The sequence below is a fragment of the Thunnus albacares genome, chromosome 4, assembly GCF_914725855.1.
Source record: "Thunnus albacares chromosome 4, fThuAlb1.1, whole genome shotgun sequence".
NCBI classification, from domain to species: domain Eukaryota; kingdom Metazoa; phylum Chordata; class Actinopteri; order Scombriformes; family Scombridae; genus Thunnus; species Thunnus albacares.
The window spans coordinates 22845889-22859064 of NC_058109.1; the positions used below are offsets into that span (position 1 = coordinate 22845889).

The 13176-nt window shown below is 40.1% G+C and overlaps 1 protein-coding gene across 1 annotated transcript; it reads left to right on the forward strand.

Moving 5' to 3' along the window:
- The first annotated feature begins 42 nt into the window (after nucleotides 1–42).
- On the forward strand, nucleotides 43–5244 carry cnpy2 (canopy FGF signaling regulator 2). The gene is made up of 7 exons (XM_044348769.1): nucleotides 43–175; nucleotides 1757–1946; nucleotides 2113–2219; nucleotides 2382–2497; nucleotides 3131–3328; nucleotides 3419–3515; nucleotides 3645–5244. Exons 1-7 carry the CDS (start codon nucleotides 43–45, stop codon nucleotides 3686–3688), a joined length of 885 nt encoding a protein of 294 aa, XP_044204704.1. The 3' UTR covers nucleotides 3689–5244.
- The last annotated feature ends 7932 nt before the right edge of the window (nucleotides 5245–13176 follow it).

Below are 13176 nucleotides of genomic sequence, written 5' to 3' on the forward strand. Positions count from 1 at the left end.
TGAAATTTGTTTGGATACTGCTTACTGTCCCAGTATGTACATATGACCATTAAGAGGTGTAGAGGTTGTATTGGTGACCTCTACACCTCCCCCCAGCTGAGGAGCAGCACAGTGCACAAATTGTGCACCATGCAGTATATCTGCAGGGTTTTGACAGGGATGTTGACCACCTCTAGTAATTAGAGCTGAAACTATTTGTCAATTAATAAATTACAGTCAATTAACAGAAAATTGATCAACATTATTGATAATCGATTAATCATTGAAATTGTTTACTCAAGCAAAATTTGCAAATATTTTCTGGTTCTAGCTTCTTCATTGTGAGGATTTTCTACTTTTACCTGTTTTATATCACTGTAAAATTAATATCTCTGGGTTTGGGATTATTAGTCAAACAAAACAAGTATCAAGACATCACCATGAGCTCTGGGAATTTGTAATGGCCAATTATACTATTTTTCAATTTTGAAATAGACTAAAAAAAAGACATTGTCCTACCTGGAGAAGTCTATGGTTTTCAAAAGTGACTCTCACCCACTTAGACCTACATACTTACTTCTTTACTCAGTTTTCTCCCATTTACTAAATCCATTTCCCACACTCTGCAGGAAAAGAAGCTTTCCTGGCATATGTAGTCCCACATCCTGCACAGTTTCTCTGTCATTCATTCCTAAAAAGCAGCTGTGCCAGACTGACTGACTTTAAGCATCATAACTACTTATTATGTGACTTGGAACTGAGTAACGTGTCAGAACACCACAACGTTCCAGAACATTCCAACATCACAAGTGTGCGGGCGCGCTACACTCTGTTGCCATGGTAACAACCGAGCAGTCGGAGCAGAGTCCTTAGCGACTTATTAAAACTGTTGTTTTTTTTTTTAAATATATAACTTAAATAAATTCTATTGAGAAGATAGAAACCCTTATCTGGGTTGGCAATACTCCAGTCAAAGAGTCAAGGAAAGTATTTTTATTTGGGATGTCACAGTGGGTTAGGCTACATTTCCATTCTATAAAGGTAGTGTTGTCTGAAATAAAAAATAAACAATATACATATATTAGGAATCACGGAAGTATTGTAATAAGCTCACCTACAGGCTAACAACTAAATTGGCAAAATGCATCTCCAAATAGTACCAACACTTATTAACAAATGTACAGTTTCAAATGAAAGTCTGACATAGTGTGAATTAACTTTATTACTCATGATAGTTACTGAACAGTCCATCTGCTTAAACATTAGCAGAGGCGCAGGAGAAAGCACGTGCAGCAAGGCAATTAAGCTAGCACATGGTCATAAATGGTGGCTAGGCAAACAAACTTTAAAAAACGCCCCAAAACATGTAAATAAACAAGTGTATTCTTCGAATAGTAGGCATAAAGGTTAATGAGTACTTACAGTGTGTCATTCACGCACACAATGAGGCAGGGGAGCAGGAATAAGTATCTGCCCACACAACTCAGCTGAAGCAATTAACCACTATGTGTATAACATTCACTGATTGGTGCTGGCTTAATTGCAGCTCAGGCTTTCTGTACAAATATGGTTAAGGTGTACAATATTGTGTGAGTAATTTCTGGGCACCTTTACCACTCGTGTAGGCAAACATACTCTGCACCATTTACATTTATGAACAAAGAAAAAACTAATTTTCTTAGCCTTTATAAAAGCTGACAAGTTGTCGGTGTAATCCAGACCTTCCCAGATCCAGTCTCTACAGATGTACAAAATTACATAACATGTTTAATTTAAGAAACTCCTAGAAATGGAAAAGTTTCATTCATACGGCTGTTGGCATCTTCCTGGCCGCACGAGGGCGCTGTCTCGAGCTCGACCTCATCCTGTCCAGCAGCTCCGTTGCCTACGTCACCACATTTCACCGACTGGGATGTAACAGCGTGGAAAAGCGTAAAGGTGGTCTCCGAAAACACTGCCAGAAGCTCGTAAGTTGAATGAAAAGTTGGGCTAACTGTGTGTTTTTGTTGTCCCGCGTCTCTCTCTGGGTCACGGTGGTCGCATAGAGACACTTTTGTTGCCGATTACACGTGAATGTTTCTTTACCGGTTGGTGTGTTCAAAAGCCTCTTGTTCTCCTGAAATCTGTGTTTAGATGCAAAATGAGGGAAGCGGCTCTTCTGCTCACAGTCTGTGTTATTCCGTGTCTCCTCCTGAGCTCCTGCCAGGCAGCCAGACAAGGACAAGACATCAGATGTGGAGGTTTGTGTCCATCCATCTTCACCTCAACACAATCTGTTCAGCACACACGCAGAAAAGTCCTCATAAATATATATATATATGTGTGTGTATGTATGTATGTGTGTGTGTGTGTGTGTGTGTGTGTGTGTGTGTGTGTGTGTGTGTGTGTGTGTGTGTTCACAGCCTGCAGGGCTCTGGTAGATGAGATGGAGTGGGCCATCTCGCAGATAGACCCAAAGAAGATGATCCAGACGGGCTCCTTCAGGATCAACCCGGATGGCAGCCAGTCCATCAGAGAGGTGAGGCTGCAGCAGCAAAGCCACATAGTGATCCGTGTCCAGCTCAGTCTGCATCTGTAAACTACTGTTGTAAACAAGTCCAGTACAGCTGGATATGTGGGTTTGGCCTCTGCAGTGTCAAGTTTCACACTGAGATGAGTCATAGTGAATCTGAATATCCATCTGTGATGATTTATTGTCAAGTGACCATGATTTGAGCTTTCAAATGTTGAATGTTCTTATTTTTGATCAGGCTTTGCTTATTTTAATCATGTATTGTACTTTATTTAGTTGTCATTGCAGGTTTTTGTGCAGCTGTTTGTGCTTATACAGCTTTAAACTAATGCATGTTAGAACTTGTTTTATTTTGTTACATTTTCAAAAAGAGTTTGTAGGAAATGTTGTTTTTTCTTAGTAACGCAAGATATTGATAAAAGGGGAATATTGTAGTGTTACTACAGTAACTCAAGTTCTATGCTGGTGCTGATACTGAACTCTGAACCGATACCCAGTGCTGCAAGTGAATACAATGGGGTTTTTTTTCAATTGGAAATGTAAAAGAAATATTCACTAAATAAACATAGACATTGACATAGACCGAAACCTCACATCCTGTTTTAATTCAGACGTTTTCATGATCTTTGGTGCCACCAGGTTCCTCTGGCGCGCTCAGAGGGAAACCTCCTGGAGCTGATGGAGAGTGTGTGTGAGAGGATGGAGGACTACGGCGAGCACACCGATTCGTCCACAAACAGGAAGTCCTACGTTAGGGTCAAATCTCGGAGCGGGGAGCCCATGGACCTCTCAGAGGCCACGCTGGATTCAAGAGTTACAGCCAGTTTAAAATTTTCAGTGAGTAGAATTTTTCTGTTTAGCTCGACCTTGAGACTTATATCGTGAGTTGTGCAGTTTGTAACGCTTTATATCGACTCGTCTCTGCAGTGTGAAACAATTGTGGAGCAGCATGAAGATGAAATCATTGAGTTCTTCGCTCATGAGACAGATAACGTCAAAGACAAACTCTGCAGCAAGAGGACAGGTACGTTTTTGACTCACCTTGTTTATTGGACATATGTTTGAGGATTCTTTTATTTATATTATTATTATTTCATATTTCGGTGTGTTTTACAGGGACTGTGTTGTAATTCAGTGTTTTCATGTCCCGCAGACCTCTGTGACCACGCTCTGAAAATGCCCCATGACGAGCTTTGACATCCTGTCACCATGGCTGCCGCATCTCCTCAGCTGACACGGAGACTTTTGGTGCTGTAACTTTTTCAGTTGTCACTTACCACCGGTTTACGCCGTGGCGGAAGATGTACACAAATCCCTCTGTTCAAAAAATCTAAAATCCTGTGATCGTGGAGAATTTAGGGTTCACTTAACAACCATTTTTTAGCATCATGTCACCTCACCTCTTCATGTACTGTAAGTTATTATACATGTCATCCCTGTTTCTCATATTACTCATCTTGCTTTCAGATTCATTACTTGATAACGTGAGGTTGGATTGAGACTCATTTCTTTACCAGACAAAACTGAAACTGTGAAACTGTATAAGTGAAATTAGACTTCCTGCTAGATACAGGATTTCTTACAAGATTGTTTATATACAGTAACTTTAAGACAAGTACAGAAGTCAGGTTGAAATATTATCAAGTGGTGCTTAAATCCATATTCATGGGCAGCAAAAAAAAAGTCTCTTCTTAAGCTCACACATACTGTCAACTCACTGATGAAGAAAGGGTCATTTGATGCCAAATTACATTTTCAGCTCTAGTCTTATTAAGGTTACCATTATTTATTAAACCAAGATCACAGGAATCTGATGCCAAACCAATGCCACTTTAATTGTTTTTGGGTGGAATATGCCTTAATGTGAAACAAAAAAGTGAAAGATCACAGTTTAAAGGTTCATTATGTCAGATCACACAATTCAAAAGCCCGTCTTCTTTCACCGTTGAGGAGGAGCATCGGCAAGCTTAATACTTTGAAATTTATTAGGGTTCTTGGTGAGTTTGGTGGGTCTTACTTTTATAGAAACTGATCACACATTTGTAAGTGAAGATTAATTGAAAGTTTAGTAGTTAAAAAAAGAAAACAAAGGAATTCTGTTACTGAAAAACTTAACATTCATGCACTTCTTTGTGAGAAATACTGAATTCAAACTTGAATTTGTAGCTTTTAGTAACCTGAAGTGAATTTAAAACTCCCCGTTTGTGTCTGTTAATTTACACTCCGCTGGGACAGTGATATATGAACTGTAGGAAACAAAGTCTGAGATGTAGCAAATAGTATGGATTAACAGTAACAGTAATCATGTCTGGAAATGATATACTCCCTCCATGCTGCCCTTTACATCAAGAGCAGAAAAAACTCTTCATACCAGACAAAAAAGCAATTTGTTGGTCAGTTGCAGCTTCATTACTTTATAAGTTCTTTAGATTATTGAGTACTGAGAGTACAGTTGAGTTTTCTTGGTGGTCTAATCAATTTGTAACCCCACTAGAGTGTGCTGTAGTCCACAATCTGATTGTTGAATCTAAATTAAAAATGTTGCACACAGTTGGAAAATCCTCATTGCTGTACTGTTGATGTAGAAATGTCAGGAAGTATTTTTGGTATCATTATTTTACAATGTATGAAAAAAATGAACTTACAGTCTCATGTGAACATTCTCCTCAAGTTTCCCTTTTTTATATAAATTTTGTAAGTTTTCTGCATCTGTTTTGTCTTCAATCATTGGAAATATATTTGTACAACATCAACACCAGTTTACCTTCTAATTTCTAAACTATAAAACAAAGAGCTTCAACTATACATTAATTAAATCATGAAATTGTGTATATATATATTGATATTTGCATAAAAGTCCAATTTCAAGGTGACAAATAATCATCACATGCTTTTGTGAGCTTTTTTCAGTACTCAGTTTTGACTTGTGTATGTCTGCATACTTGCTGTGTAAATCACAGAAGACTCATAAAACATCTGATTTCTGTTGCTCCATAGCCAACAGCTCCACCTCCTACTGTCTCTATGTTAGTATCCAAACTGTAATAGTATGCAGAAATGAAATTACTTCAAAAAGTCTTTATAATAACCATTAATGATCAGCTAATTACACAGTGAGTATTTATTTTACACAGGCAACTACATAGATTTTCACCAAATACTTCAGTGTGTTTGTACATGTTTAAATAACTTTTTGAATGACTGATAGTCTACCCTTGTTTATAAGTGTTATTTAGTAAAGATCATTATCACTGGAGAACTTTTTTTTTAAAAATTTGTTGGCTAATTTTTGGTTGAGATGAAAAGTTCTTTCTTAATCTTGGGATTTGTAGTTTACAAAACAATTTTACCACAAAGTCCATTTAGTAGCAGCTCTGTAGCTTTCAGTCATATGTGTTTACCCAATTTTCATAAAACTAAATGTTCAAATTATCATTATCATATCCTGAGCAACTGAAGGATGTTTGCATAGAAGTTGAGACTAAAAGTTCATTCTTGACTTCAGAAACAGTCTCTCCACAACACAAGAAGTCATTAAAAGACATAGTATAAACTCTCAACGACATTTTGTGAATGCACTCCATCATTTTATTTACTTACAGTACAGAACAATAGCTTGGCTTTCAGAAATATCACCACACCATCAAATCACACCAAATGATCAATTCTTGTATTATTAACACTTAATTTAAGTTCCCCTATTTAGCATTTTTAACCAGTATGCAGACATTTAATAAATGGTTCATAACATAGTATGTAGTTGTAAGCAGCTATAAGGACATCTTTAAAGTGTTTATTAATGTACAGTATTTGTCAACAATTATAACTTCCCCTGTGAAGACATTGCTTATAATTATTACAACAACTGTGTTTTACTATATTGTCATTCATTACCTGTTTATATACCAGAATCCAGTTTTGGATGCCCACAGGAGAAGCTATAAATGTTGACAACTACAGTAATACATTTTTATATCACAACTATACTATAGTGTGTTATAAACTATGCATTAACTGTTAATATACTGCATATAAATGCTAATTAGGAGGACTTAAAGTAAAGTGTTATGCTTCTATTCTATTGGTTTCAGAGTCTCACAACTGCATATAATCTAAAAAAGAATATTATCTAAAAAATAGCACATAGATATAAATTAAGATTTGAAGAAAAATATGGCAAAGTCTGCTATACAAGAACAGTTTTGTAAAATAAATAGAGTTGGTTTGGATTTAGATTTCAGTAATGTTAAATTCCTACATTTTTATAATGACAGTAAATGCATCACCAGCCATGAAAAATGAAAGACACAGTTTCTTTTTTAAAAAAAATCTCCTGCAGAGTGTTATGTGGGAAGTGACTTTCATTATCAGGCATGATGTTATATAGTTGTTAGTTTTTAGTTAAAATATTGAACTGGTATTCTTTGTTTATCCAGTTAATTTACAGACTCACTTTCAGTCATCCCTGTAACTCTACAAAAACATATATCAGCACCTTTTTCTCAACCTGTGATTTCATCTGAGACCATATTGATCTCTTAGGATGTGGAATCTTCCTCCTTATTTTGTTTTTGCTTTGCTTCCATCATTTCCGCTGCCTCTGTTTTTATATTCTCCACCTCAACCCTGCACACACTCTCATGTCCATCTACCCCTTCCTCAGCTACAGTCTCATCCTTTACTTCATCAGAGCAGCGTTGCTCTCCTTCAGACGTGTGGAACCCCCCGTCAGTCTCCATCTTGCTTTCTGTTACAACATCAAGCATTGTTTCCTCAGCCTCGTCTTCATCTGCTACAATAACAGTGTCACCAGAGTCGTGGCTGCTGATGCTGCTGCAGGACAGCGTGTCTTCTTCAGCATGTCTGGTTGGCTCTTCATGACATGGATCCTGCTTGATTTGTCCCACCTCTACGTTCTCCACACTTCCCTTCTCTGAAACTTTCTGTTGCCCTGCTTCATCAAAAATTTCCTTCTCTCCAGTTGTTTTTTTACGAGGAGAAGACACAGTTGCTTTTTGCTTTACTTCACTATAATAAGACATTACGTTCTCTGGGTTTAAGTCCACCACCACATCCAAGCAACCCAAGTCCTCCCCTACACTCTCTGGATCCCACAGTTCACTCACTTCCTCTTCTTCATTCTCAGAGTCGGGTGCTGTGTGTTTCCTAATGCGATTCACTGCATCCCAAAGGGACTTCGGATACTGGGGCTCCTCTTTGTGGGGTAAGTCGGAGGAAATACTTCCACTTTCCTCTTCAGGAGGAGGTGGAGTAGAAGAGCTGGGAGGCAGAACTGGGGCAGATTTAGAAGGACAGGAAGACAAACACTGAAGGGATTCTTCACAAGAGTCCAGAGGAAGAGGAGGAGGGATAGTTTCTGTGATCTCAGCCACAGCTGCATCAGGATTTAGAGTTGAGGGGCAGACTGATGCCATTTCCGAAAGAGAAACAAACTCTGTGCTTGACTTATGTGATGCATGTTGCAGAGATGTAAATTGAGATTGTGAGAGCACATCCAAAGACATTTGAGACACCTCACAGTCTGAGTCTGAAGGTGAGGGAGGAGAAGAATTTGAAGGTTCAGTCAGGGGTTCAATATCCTGCAAAATTTCTATTTGAGCTTGACAGTCTGTAGCATCTTCTTTGGATATTGTTTGTCCCAAAAGACCTGCAGGGTCATCGTCTTCTTTTTTTGATTGCTCCTCAGTCTCTTTTACACAGAAAGCATCATCTGTTTGTCCACATTCAAATTGTTGCTGCAGAATTTTGACCTCTGTTTCAGTTTGACTGTCAGTCACATTTTCTTTGCATATTTCAGGCGCCTGTTCCCAAAGGTCTATAGGATCCTCTTTAAAGTCTTTTTGTAATTGCTCCTCTGTCTCTTTGACACAAGTATCATCTTCTGCTTGGACACATTCAAATTGTTCCTGCAAAATGTTAAACTCTACAGGATGTTCTTTGGACAATTCAGGTGTCTGTTCCAAAAGGTCTGCAGGATGCTCACTGACCTCTTTTGGTAATTCCTCTCCAGTTACATCACTCTCTTTTACACAAGCAGCTTCCTTGGATTGGCTAAATTCAAATTGTGACACCAGCTCTTCTGCAATATTTTTCGCAAGGTCTTCAAGGGCATTGCTAATCTCATTTCCTATTAGCTGCGATGTTTGTACCTCTTTGTCTTGGTCCTCAACAGATAAGTTAGTAGTGGACATTGCTTCTGCAGTTGGAACCATTAAATCAAGGGGAGGAGGAGGGGTCGGGGAATGATCTGTACAGGGAGTGGAGCATGGGGAGGGTTCAGCAGATCCAGGAGGCAGAGGAGACGGCAGTTGCTGTGATGGGGTCTGAGGAAGGGATAAGGTTTCAGGTTGAGGAACCAGGTTTGCAGCTGAATCAAGCGCAGTCAACTCAGGATCAGGACCTTCCTCTATTAGAGATGTAAGATCAGAAGGTGGGAGTATGAGAGCAAGAGCAGGGTTGGGTTCTTCACAGTGTAGGGAGGGTGAAGGTGAAGAAAAGTTAGAGAGGTCAGTGGGTGAATTCAGACAACTCAGACACTGAGAAGGATCTTGAGAAGAGGCGTTGTTTTCAGCCAGTTGGTTTTCTTCCTGACCCTGCTCACTTGCACCCTCTCCACTACTAGATTCAAGCAGAGGATCCTTGATCATTTCAACTTCCTGTACATTGTTGGTGTCTGTTCCAGGTTGGCAGTCAATGTTAGTTTCTTTAGACACATTAGACGCCTGCTCCTGAGGTCCTGTAAAATCTTCACTACCTTCATTTGCTACCAGATCTTTGGCTTTCTCTTTCAAGCACACAGCATCCTTGGTTTGGTCAAGTTCCAGAAGATTCTTTGACTGTTCTTCCTCCTTTGTGTCATGTTCATCAGTGACATCATTGTTTTTCATTTGAGAAGATTCAACCTCCTCTTCCTGGTCTTCAACATGCAGCTCAAGAAGTGATGTTGCATCTCCAGGTTCCTGCTGAGTGATACAGTCCTCTAGAGGGATTCCTAGGATTCTTTCGGCGCGTTCCTCTAAAGTTTCTCTTTCAGGAATTAGAGATGAGGGCAGGCAGGAGAAAGGGATTTCACTTTCTGCCTCAAGTACCACAAGATCTGCGTCCACTTCGGTTTCAGGCCTTCCGTTCTTTTGCAAGGGCTTTGTTTCTGCGTTTTGGTCAGCTGCCACATCCTGATTCAACTGACTGGTTGATTGGACACATTCAGGAGGGATGGTTGTTTGAATATCAAGTGGACTGAGTTCACTTTCGGCTGTGGAGTCTAAAAAGTGAACATGCTCTTTCTTGGGGGATGGAATCAGTTCCATTTTGACAACAACACAGGTTGTGTCAATAACCAGGAGATCCTTACTGTCCTCAGACTCAGTGTCTTTCTTGATGTCCACGTCAACATCTATTGGACAACTAACATCTTCAGCACAATCCTCAAGGTTGTGCACATCATCTGATGCTTCTTCCTCACTGTTTACTTTACTTGTGAAACTTGGCTCCTTCCACAAAGGATATTTGACTGACACAGGTGGCATCGACTGAGCAACTTGTCTCGGTAATGTAGAATCTGCATCAATTTTGTCTGGAGAGACAACATCTGTCTCATCTTTGTTTGATAGATTTTCTACAAGCACTTCACTTTCTACACTAGTTGGTGGCCCCGTCTGTTTGGCTTTGAGATTACTCACACTGGAGGGCTGGGTATTTGTCTCCTCTGTGAGTGTTTGTGCTCTGAAGTCGACTTCATCTGCAAGGATTTGATTATTGTCACCACTGTTCTTTAAACCTTTAGAAACCTCTCCTAATTCTGTGCTTTGAATGATTGTTTGGGAGGTGCAAAGTGGCAGAGATGGGGATTCTGTTGTGCCTGCTATTCGAGACACAAGGCAGAATATGGTCAACCCACCAGTCTTTTTATTTAATCTGAACTTCCTCCCTTCAATGACTTTTGAAGATGTTTCCTCGTTAATCTTTGTATTCTGAACTGCTTGTATAATTTGTGGCTGCTGGAGAGACAACAAACACTCATGCTGTATTTGTGTATTCTGGATACTGATAGGACTGCCTGCCTGTACAGCAACTGCTTCCTGTCTTTGGTGCTTGAGTCCATCAAGCTCTGAGAAGGTTTTTTGATTCCCTTCTGGTTTCTGGTAGTCCTCTTTCTCTCTGTTCTTCTTATCATACATGTCCTGCTTTCTGAGTGTTGGCTGTGTCCAGTAGGTTTGTCTCTTACCTTCCTGCTCCCAGTTGGTGTCACGGTGGTGCGTTACAGGTGAACTTTTAAGTGGGCTGTTATAGGGAGGAGGAGCGATATAGCCAGGAGGTTGGCTAAACATCCTCCTTTGGTAGCCTGTCTTTTCTTTAATGTCCAACACGTGGCTTGTGTCAGAGGCAGGAACTTGTGGTGGATAATAGGTTGGAGCTTGCTGTCTGATACCTCTGTCCCAAAGTCCCGATTCTCTAATGTTTGTAGATTGTCTGACTTGCTGCAGCGTTGCTGCTCGAGGATCTGTCCCGCTCCTGATGTCCCTGCTGCTCTCCCACAGCCCGTGTGACGCCCCTCTCAGCTCTGCCTCTATACGTCTCCTCCTTGGAAGCGAGTGGCTGTAACGAGCCGCCCAAGCCTCCAGCTCTCGATAGCTGCTGTCGGTCCTCTTGGAAACCTCCCTGTTGTAGCGGACAGGACTACAGGGCTCCCACCTCCTCTGCCATCCCTCTCTTAGAAACCCTCTCTCATATTCCCTCGTTGCTCGTTGAGCTGCTGTCCACTCTCTGTCTCTAGCTTCTTGAGTATGATATTCTCCCAGGTCCTGGTGCTGCTGAGCGTGGCGGTCCAGAATAAAAGGAAAGTGAGAAGAAGTCAGGGCAGGCAGCTCTGGCTCTGTCCAGTTGGTGTAATCCTGTAGAGCCCCTCCTGTTCTTGATCCTGGCATAGTCCAGTAACCGGACTCCCTGCCTTGGTCCTGCTGCTCACCATAGTACACTGGAGGATAATGGGGTGCCTGATGTCTGTCATGATAGCTGTGGGTAAAATGATTAAAAGATATGTATTAATACAAGTGGGAATATATCATTTTCACCAAAGCCTAATCACAGTTCATTTTATTATTTGCTGTATTTTTGAAAATCTTCCAACGATAAATTAATCCTTTTGAGACAGCATTGCTTTTGCCTTTGGTAGCAGCTTTTCTGTATGGTCCAATACTAATTCAAGAAGTGACAATAATGTATTGCTAAAAAAATAGATTTTCACAGTCATCTACAGATATTAATTCTATGCTGCAGTTAGAGTTTAATTTTGTCTACGGTTAGTCTGCAGAGAGGCAGCTTACAGGACACTTAATCATTGAGAGTCAGGACTGATCTGTAAAAATCAGTTTTAGTTTGTCATGCAAACACACAAAAAAGGCAACAAACTCATCTGTCTATCGAATAAACACACACAGAGGAGAGAAGGAGAATACTTACTTATGTGTACAATTTCTGCCAGGAACAGTACCGAATTTAGCGTATGGAGGCAACTGCCCCTGATTCTCGGGCCAGAACTCCATCATTTGTACTGATCAACAGATCTGCAACATGCAAGAAAAAATGATCATATATTTGAATATTTTTAGAAAATTAAAAAACAAATTATCTAAGAGTATGCTCTTATTCCAACATTAGTGTTTGTTAGATATTGCTACATAAACAGTGACAACATGTACCTTTAATTGTTGTTTTCAGATTGATTTCCTTGCTGCTCATGAGTTGAGAGTTGAGATCTAATGAAGTCCAAACAGGACAACTTGTTTTAAAAGGATGGTGGTTTTCAGTCCCCCTCCCACTCTATAACCACACACACACACACACTCCCACTCCCCAGTCGCTGTAAGGCCACCCTCCTCTCGTCCAACCAACATGTCCGGTTCAAATACCACTGAGGAATTTTTTTATTCAGGTTTTTAGAAATACTATCTTTAGCTACATCATCCCTTTTTAAGTCTTAGAAAACTAATGTGAAGGCATACTTGGAATCAGACTTTTCTACAACATGTATAAAACTAACATGGATTTAGTTCTGGAGCAGACACGGTCGAATGTGACGCAGCAAATGAAAACAACTCTCATCTCACACTAAAATAACACCTACAAAAATGAGATCTGAGATCATAATAGAAAAACTAAAATGTGAATCTGAATTTGTGTTTAAACTAAAAATTCTCATTGCTTGGATGTTTTCTTATCAGTCCAAATAGCTCTCTGAATGATGAATATCCACATAACCAATCATGTGCACTTTGCATGACATTGGCGTGGGAGGTGCTCGGCGTGATGGCGAGCAGACTCTGCATGGAGATAGGGATCTGTTGTTTTGTCGGCTGAATTGTAGCAGAGGGAGAGACGGGCAGCGGACGGGTTGTCTCCCTTTCTTTGAAACTCTCCAGCGTAACAAACAGGCTTTCCTTTTCTGAACAGAAAGTCTGTACATCAGCAGACTGCAGGAGAGAGGGGATGAAGTACGTACAGACAGCAGGCTGCAGGGAGGGCAATCTGTTGATGTTGACAGAATAGTCATGGGGATGAGACAATCTTTGTTTTGAGTTTCATATATCTTAATTAATAAATAATATAGAAAATAACATGTTTTTCATAGCAACAGGCCGCCCACACACACACACACACACTCCAAT